This window comes from Octodon degus, unplaced genomic scaffold, assembly GCF_000260255.1.
Source record: "Octodon degus isolate 3935 unplaced genomic scaffold, OctDeg1.0 scaffold00028, whole genome shotgun sequence".
Classification (NCBI taxonomy): Eukaryota; Metazoa; Chordata; class Mammalia; order Rodentia; family Octodontidae; genus Octodon; species Octodon degus.
In genome coordinates, this window is record NW_004524604.1 from 18,413,342 (window position 1) to 18,422,617 (window position 9,276).

Sequence of the window (9,276 nt, forward strand, 5' to 3'; positions counted from 1 at the left end):
GGGACCCTGCGCTCCGCGGGCGGCTCGGGGCGCTCTGCCCGGGACCGCGCACCGCGCCCCCGCTCTCCCGGCCGGGCCACCACGTGGCGGAGCTGGGACGGACCAGCCGCTCGGCTCCGGGAGGCGTGTGAGGAGGGCGGAGTGACAGTCACCGTCTCGGACGCGTGAACTTCGCCTCACCGCTGCTTCCTTCCGCAGAGGCTTCGCCCGGAGGCGCAGACCTGGGGGAGCCGCTGCGCGGAGTTAACGCTTAGCGGTTCTCGGAGGGACCGCGACTTGGGACGCGCCCGAAGTCCACTTTGGGCATCTCTTCTCCCGGGGTCATCTACATTAGCCTCCCTTTTCGGTGCGATTTTCAGAAAAGGGGAAAAACTAGGCAGTCTCCAAATCTGGGGATTTTAAGTTTTTATATTAACCAGTTACTGCCTATCTTTAAAATCACATCTAAGATCCTCAGTTGGCCTCTCATCCTCTCCCCCACTCTTTGCAGTTAAATTGGTCCATTTGTCATGTTCCTGCCAGACTTGAACACTAAGCAAAAGACTTGATATTAAATATATAAGTATTAAATATATAGAGTCCATCAAAAAATATATACACACATCAGAAGAGAAATAGTAAATGTCTGGAAGCTAATATGATTACTTTTGTGGCTGTAGAGGCCCAAAGTACTAATGTGTGTATAATTTTTGGTGAACCATATCGTGTGTGTGTGTGTGTGTGTGTGTGTATTTATGATAGCATATGAAGACTTTATGAGGTCATAATTTAAATATTCTAAGAGTTGTCAGCTAGCAAGTTTTTGGATATTTTATCTGGTCAAAGCATCCTACTTGTTTATTTTGGTATTTCTTTATTTATTTCAGTGCTGGGGATTGAACCCAGAGCCTTTAGCATACTAGGAGTAGCTGGGATTACAAGAGTGGATTGCCAGCCCTAGCTGGCACAAGTGTTTATTAAACAGTGTTCACTCCTATCCACACTAATTTGTGACACCTTTCTGCAGTTCACATTGGATTATTAGTTCATGTCTCAAATTAAGTATCCCTTCTTCTTTTATTTTCCCAGACCTGTTTTCAGATGTGGCGGCATTCTTACTGGTGAATCTGGATTTATTGGCAGTGAAGGTTTTCCTGGAGTGTACCCTCCAAATAGTAAATGCACTTGGAAAATCACAGTAAGCATTTTAAAAAAGAGGTTCTCCTGGAAGTGGATATTGGAAACAATTTGAGGCTGCTCTTTAATCCTCTAGTGACAAAATTTGTTAGACTCAAATGCCTGAATAAATGAAATGTTGGATTTACTTCAAGTATTTGGGAGATTTTTATTAAGAGATATGTGGTGTCCTGGATTTGCAATTAGAAAAGACTCAAGATAATACTTGAAGGAATAAATTCTTAAGCCAGATGTGTTTCTGAAAACCCAGCCGGATTCAGTTCAATTTTATGGATTCATAATTAAGTCTATTTTCACTCAGAGGCCTGTTGTGACCTTTGGAAGTCAGTTGTTGCTCAGGCCTGCTTAAATTCCCGGTGGGAAATAAAAGATCAAAGTGCTTTGACTACTTTATACCCATTAGGGAAAGAAAAAAAGAGGGAGGGAGAAAAATCCCTACTTAATGTCCCTGGATAGAAAACATCATTACACAAGGGTGGGGAGAAGTAATGACAAGGGCTAATAAGATGCCCGAGCTGGTTAGTAATGGTTGGATTATGTTGAGTCAAGATAAAAAGCTGGATTTAGAAACAACTTTTTTTTTTTTTTAAAGTCTGGATTTAGTCTGTTAGATTGATGCATCTTAGTGTAGCAAACACTATTTCCAGTTAGTGTAGGAAATCTTGCTGTCTTCATTTTTTGATGTTGGGAAAGTGTTCGGTGTTTGAAAAGTTTTTCATTGAGAGCTTCATTTAACTACCCTCAGATTATGATTTTAAAAAGTAGCTACCTCTGACTGAGCGAACTAGCATTTCACTATTTACCATATTATACCAAACTAGTCAATAAGCATAATCTCACTGACTCCTCAGGCTCATTCTGAAAAAGTATTGGTATCCCCATTTTATAGAAAGAGAAGCCGATACCTAAAACAATTACAGGTATTGAATTGATCAGCCTCAGCCTTTATATAGTGTAAAACCTGTTTTGCAATGAGGCGTTCCACCAGCAAAGTCATTTGGCAGGCAGATCTGAGAGGTCCCACCCCATAACATAAAACTCAGTTCTTTTTTTTTATTATTATTTTATAAAAAAAGTACAAAATAGTATTAAAACAGAAAAATTACAAGTGATACAGAATTTCACTTAACAAAGTAATATAAATTTTAGTATTTTTTGTAATACATAGTGTTGTCTTCTAACCAGTTATTCATGTTACCAGATATAAGCATGTAAAATTAGAAGAACAAAGAAGTATATAAGAATGAGGAGAAAAAGGAGAAACAATTGAAAAAAGGAACATGTTTCATGGAACAAATTAAGCATTATCTGCTCCTTTTCATAGACCTGAAGAAATCCACAGTACAGTTGTCCAAACCATCCTGCTTACATACATAGATATACCTCTTTCCCTCACTTCCTCTCCTGTCTTTCTCAACTCAATAACTCTTTCCTTTTGAATAAGTTTAATCCCTTTTCCCAGTATCTATTGCATTCTTTGGTTTCCATTTTCTTTTTCAGGTTCTCACACTAAGGAGACAAGATGATGTTTGCACATGCAAATCTGGTTTATTTCACTTAAGAATATGGTCTCTAGTTGCATCCATTTACCAACAAAAGCCTCAAATTTACCCTGTTTAATAGCTGAATAATACTTCATTGTGTAAAAATACATCTTCTTTTTTCCATTCCTCAGTTGATGGGCACTGGGTTGTTTCCAGGATTTAACAATGACAAATTGCACTGCTATTAGCACGGGTGCACATATCTTGCTGTGGTATGAGATTTTCAGTTCTTCTGAAAAAGTACCCAGGAGGAAAACAGCTGGCTTGAATGGGATCTCTAATCCTAGCTTTTTAAGAAATCTCCACACTGATTTCCCTAGTGGTGTACCAGTCTGCCTTTCTACCAACAATGGAGAAAGGTTCCTTTTTACCCACAGACCCTCCAGAATTTGTTATTGGCTGACTTCTTGATGTTAGCCATTCTTTCTGGGGTCAGATGGTATTTCAGTGTTGTTTTAATTTGCATTTCTTGAATGACCAATGATTAAAACTCAGTTCTTATATGCATTAGGAGCCATCTGATGAATTGGTGGAGATTTTATTATGTTATTATAGTATATGGAGTCAGGAGAGAATATGTTGTAGACGATCTCATAGAAATGCTAAAATATTGGCCAGCAGACAGCCCTGCGGATTAAAATGCCTGCTTAGGCAGATGCAGGGACCGCGTTTGATCGCAAGCGTGCCTTGCTGGCCCCGCCCCCAGCGCATGCTGAGCTGGGTACTGAGACTGGGCATGGTAGCACATGCCTGTAATCCCAGGGCTTGGGAGGCTGGAAACAAGAGGATCACTAGGAGTCTGATCTGTGTAGTGAGACCCTAGATACATTTAAAAAAAGAAATGCTGAAATATTGATACTAACATAAATGCAAAATAATGCTCTAAACATTCATAAAAGTAACTTCTGTTTCATGTTATAGATGTGTTTTAATTATAATTCAATAGCTGTAAGTTTAAAATGATTCTAAGAAGATTTGTGGCTAAGAGGCATCAAGTCAGAATTCACAGGTTGGTCCTGTGTCTTGAGGATTTGGGGACAGTGTTGGTGTGGCATCAAACTCTGTGTTGGGGGGCTATTGTGCCGTGTTCCAGGGAATGCTTTCCTTGACAAAGCAGCAGTTTACCTTAGGAGAGGCCCAGCTGCCTTGTCCTATGGGTGCAGGGAAAGTTTGAATGCTCCATTTGGATGTAATGTGAATGTGAAGCCTGAATATTTGTTACCAGTGTTCTAGGCCAGAGCCTGATTCTGAAGGTCCCAACACCAGATTTGACTCCCTGCTGCTTAGAGAATCCAGAGATGAGTGCTGGTGAGCTAGTTAAGGAATTTATTACTATGTCCATACCCATATCCTAAGTATCTGCAGGATACTGAAAGGAGCTCCAGGATTACATCTGGAAAGGACAAAATCTGGGAACAAGAAATATACATAGTCAGGTAGACTTGGTTAGACTGTTCAGGCTGATCATTAACTTGGGTCTAGTTCTTTGGAGTCCTGCTAGCTCTGGAGAAGTCATTATTGCTTGGGAGGCAATTTGGTCCCCTCATGATGTGATCTGCCTGTAAGACTTGCCATTCCTGGAACCTGAAATAAACTGAAGATAAATGACCCATAGGAGCAAAATGAAGTCAGTCAGGGTAATGACTGGATCCTCCTTTAAATCCCTAATTTTAAAATGGACATGGTGGCGCACACCTGAAATCCCAGCACTCTTGGAAGACTGAGGCAAGAGCATCACTACTAGTTTGTGACCAACCTACGCTACAAAGTGAGTTCAAGGCCAGCCTGAACTGCATAGTGAGACTCTATCTTAAAAAGACAAAAAGAAAATCTTCAATAGAATTCAAATTTTCTTTCCATTCCTCATAAACTGTGAGACTAGGGTTTATCTTTTTTAAGCCTCAAGGTTTGTTGTGAAGACAAAATGAGATAGTATATACAAAGCCCTTCAGTTTGGTGCCTGAAAAGGAAATTTGATTTGCTACAAGAACATTATTAGGGAGGCCAATGTGGCTGGAACAGAATGACTTATGGGAACAGGGGAAAGAATGGAAGTAAAAAAAGGTGAGCAGAAGCCTGCAGGCCAGGGTGGAGTTTAGCTTTTGTTTTGAATAGGAAGCCATTGGAGGATTTTAAGCAGAGGAATGAGATTATCTAATTTTAAGAGCATTCTGGCTGCAGTCTGGAGGATGAATTATAGGGAATTAAGAATGGAAGCAGGGAAGGCTGAGGATATGGCTCAGTGGAATAAGCACTTCCTTGGCAAGTGCAAGGACCTGAGTTCAATCCCCAGTTTCACAAGAAAGAAAGAAGAAAGAAAGAAAGAAAGAAAGAAAGAAAGAAAGAAAGAAAGAAAGAAAGAAAGAAAAAGGAAAGGAAAGGAAAGGAAAAGGAGATAGCTTGGGGGCCTAAGTGCCTGCCTGGCAAGCGCCTGCCTGACAAGCGCAAGGTCCTGAGTTTGATCCCCAGTACCACATGCTGTGCCAGCCCCGGAACTCTGGACACATGATGCTGGCCCAAAACCGGCCATAGTAGTGGTGCACACCTGTAATCCCTGTGCTGGCAAGAACGAATGGAAGTACAGAGGTGTGATATATACAAGAGAAGATGGTGGAGTTATTAGGGCAGTAACAAAAAAAGAAAAAGCATGGAATCTCTTGTCTGAAGTGTTTTCTTAGTGAATCTGCATGCAGTTGGAGTAGTGATACTAGCTGAGAGGTCAGTGTCCTAGGCCTTGGCCTTTGGCACAGCCACAGTTCTATAAAGGGTTGTGCTTTGCTAGAGCCTTACCCAAAGCAGACTGTGAAACTTTTCTCTTTTTTACTTGTTTATATTAGTATGTGTGTTATGGCTTGTATCTAGATATTACCACAAAGTCTAATAATGCTTATAGGTGGGGATTTTTAGAGCTAGCTGGATCTAGAGTATGTGATGGTAGAATTAAGGGTATATAGTACTAAACTATTCCACTGATTGGTTTAGCATAGTTCTAGATGTGAATAATGGAATGTCTACCCTGGGTATAGGTGGACCCCCCAAAAAAAGGCTTGTAGATTGGGTGGGATAAAAGGGAAAGGGAGGCTCGCTTGGCTGTGCTTACTGCTACTTGCCTGCTCAACCATGGATTGCTTCTCTTCTCTTATGTCCTACTACCATGTTGCCCTGCCTTGGAGTCAGTTAATTATGGACTGAGCCCTCTAAACTGTGGACTGAAATAAACTTCTCCTCCTTTAAGTTTTGGGTGTTGGATATTGTCTCATTGATGAGAAAAGTAACTAAGACAGATTTTGGTACCAAGAGTGGGGTTGTTGGAGTAATTGTCCTGACCATGTAGTTCAAGAGCCTTTAGAACTGTCTTGTAGGAAGAATTGGGAATGATATGGAGTTTCCAGCTAAAGAAATAGCCTTAGAACTCTGTAAACTGTACTTGATGAGAGATTTTGGTTGAAGTTCAGAAGACCAGAATGTTGATTATATGATAACTGCAAAAGACCAGGCTCCAGAGGTATCAGAAAGAACTCCATTGGCAAGTGGACTCCAGACTTTATGTGTTATGCTCAGCTGAAAATTTGTCTTCATTTTGCTCTTTTCCAAAAACTTTGCCTGAGACTGAGATTAAGGTCAGTGGACTAATTTGTCTGTTGGAAAGAATTTTAAGGTACTCTAATGTTAAGGCTGTGGCATTGCTACTGTTGGAGATTTGTAGTCAGACCTGCTTTGAGAATCAGTAGCAAAGAGCTCAGCAAAATGATTTGAAACATTTTGAGTGTGGCCAGAAAGGAAGCTTTGGTAAGTCACAGCCTGCAGAGAAGGAGCAGAGGAGAATTTGGTTGCTAAGAGGGAACTGAATAATAGAGAAATGACCTGAGAACATCCCAAGAACCATCAGGACTCCACCTCTTATAGCCTCTAAATTGCCAAAGTGAAAAACTTGGCTTTGAGAATCAGAGCACCATATGCCATTGTATGTTGGAAGTATTTAAAAAATTTGTTCCTCAGGACTGAGTTCACAACACTCAGAAATCCAGGCACTTGATTCCTGCAGCTCAGAGAGAAAGAAGCCTGGTTACTGCTCCAGCTGGTGGCAAACCTTGATGTTATCCGCATGGTGCTGGTTTAGGCACATGCACAAAGCAAGAGATGTGGGGCCAGGAAGGCCTCCGCCCAGATTTTAGAAGAGGGTCTGGAAGACCAGGAGGCAGTCTTCTGTTGAGAGGGCAGTGTGAAACTAAGCATGAAGCTAAAGGTTGAGTAGAAAACCTGCAGGTTAGGGAAGCCAGGAATGTGGATCAGCTGAGGAAAACTGAAATGAGTGAGTAAAACCAGCCTAGGAGAGAAGCCACGAGAGCTGCAACCACTGAAGACGCTGTGGTGACAGAGCCACCCAAGCCTTTGAAGTTTTCTTGCCATGGATTGCCTCGGATACTGGACGTGGAAGCATAGGGCTTAATGTTCACCCTGCCGGATTTGGACTTGCTTTGGTTCCATTCCTTTCTGTCCTCATATTTGTACCATTTGGAATGGGATTGTTTATCTTGTGCCTTTGACTGTTGAAAGTATTTAACTTTGTTTTCATTCACACAAGGGCTCATAGCTAAGAGTTTGCCTTAAATTTCAGGAGACTTTGAACTTGGACATTTCAGCAGTTCTGAAACTGCTAGGATTTTGGTATCTCTTCGAGATGGATTAAATGCATTTTGCCTGATGGAATGTACATGAGTCTCTTGGGAGCCAAGGGCAGAATGTCATGGTATCTGGATGTCCCCTCAAAGCCTCATACACTCATAGGTGAGGCTTTTCAGAGCTGGCTGGATCTAGGGCGTATGATACTGGGATTAAAAATGTATGGTACTAAATTATCCCACTGATTGGTTTAGAACAGTTCTGGGTGTGAATAATGGAAGACCCACCCTGGTTAGAATAGAAGAGGAAGAGAGGTTTGCTTTTGTGCCTGCTGCTGCTGCTTGCTGCCTCTTACCTGCTTTCCTGTGGACTGTGTCTCCCCTACCACACCCTAACACCATGCCACCCTGCCGTGGAGCCAGCTGACTATGGACTTAAACCTCTACCAACTGAGCTGAAATAAACCTCTCTTCCTTTAACTTGTGAGTGTCAGGTATTATGTCTCAGTGATGAGAAAAGTAACTAAGACAGACATGCTTGCAGTGCATAAAGAGTACATTTATCGGGGGGGGGGTGATGCATATACATGTCATGCCGTACTTCTGTTCACATTCCTTTCCTCTCCCATTCATCCTGTTTTTCTTCCTACCTTCTCTCCCACCTCCTTCCTTCTTTTTTTTCCTATTATTTCTTTTTATTTTGCTCTTTTGGGTTTCTCATGTAAGAGAAACCATGCAGTATTTGAGCTTGTGTATCTTATTTATTTCACTTAACATTATGGCCTCAAGAGGAATTCCTTTTTCCTGCAGCTGACCCAAGTTTATCTTTCTGTATGGCAGAGTACTACATAAGTACATTTTCTTTATTCATTCACATGTTGATGGACATACAGGCTGCTTCCAAGATTTAGTTATTGCAAATTGTGCTGCTATAAACATGAGTATACATGTATCAGTGTAATAGGATTCTCTTAACTCTTTTGGGCGTATATGTAGGAAGGAAATACCTGTGTCAAGTGGAATTTCTTATTGTAGTTTTCTGAGAAATCTTCACACTGATTTCCATAGTTGTTGTATTAGTTTACATTCCCATCAACAATGAAAAATGTTCCTCCCCTCCACCCACTGAAGTCTTTTTGTCTGATTTCTGGATGTGTAGCCATTTTTTTTCTGGAGTTAGGTAAAATCTCAGTGTTCTTATAATTTGCATTTCTCTAATGGCCAAAGATGTTGAACATTTTTTCATGTATTTATTGTCCATTTATATTCTTCCGAGAAATATCTGTTCATCTCAGTTGCCCATTGTTTGTTTGTTTTTGGTGGAACCAGGGATTGAACTCAGACCCCTGTGCTTGTCAGGGAAGCACTTATTCTACTGAGCTATTTCCCAGGCCCTTGCCCATTGTTTTGACTGAATCTTTTATTTTAGGGAATCCAGTTTTTTTGAGTTCTTTCCTTTGAAGAATAGCTGGCAAAATTTTTTTCCTATTCTTTAGGGTATTTCTTGTCTCTGTGGTTTCCATGGCTGTGCAGATGCTTTGTAATTCGATATGATCTCATTTGTTGATTCTTAGTGTTATTTCTTATACATATGAAGTTCTGTTCAGAAAGTCTTTATGCCCATGCCTTCAAGAATGGGATCAAAAACTTATGCTAGAGGAAAGATAACCTCTTTAACAAATGGTGTTGGATGTGCTTGAGGTTTTTTTCTGCATTGCTGTATTTTGTTCTGTTAACCTACATGTCCATTTTTTTTCAATACCATGCTGTTTTTAACTCATGCTGCTTTGTGGTATGACTTGAAATCCAGAATTACGATTCCTGTTGCCTTGTTGTTGACCAGGATTGCTTTTGCTGCTCTAGGTCTCTTGTAGTTCCCTGTGAATTTTAGGATCATTTTCTCTGATTCTGTAAAGAATACTATTGGCATTTTA

General features: G+C 40.8%; 1 protein-coding gene across 1 annotated transcript in view; it reads left to right on the forward strand.

The window, feature by feature from the left end:
• The window catches only part of Pcolce2 (procollagen C-endopeptidase enhancer 2), an 89,450-nt gene that overhangs the window by 2,013 nt on the left and 78,161 nt on the right, over positions 1 to 9,276 (forward strand). Inside the window, exon 3 of the mRNA XM_023712950.1 lies at positions 1,069 to 1,177. Coding sequence (XP_023568718.1) covers positions 1,069 to 1,177 — 109 coding nt within the window. The remainder of the gene's footprint in view (positions 1 to 1,068; positions 1,178 to 9,276) is intronic.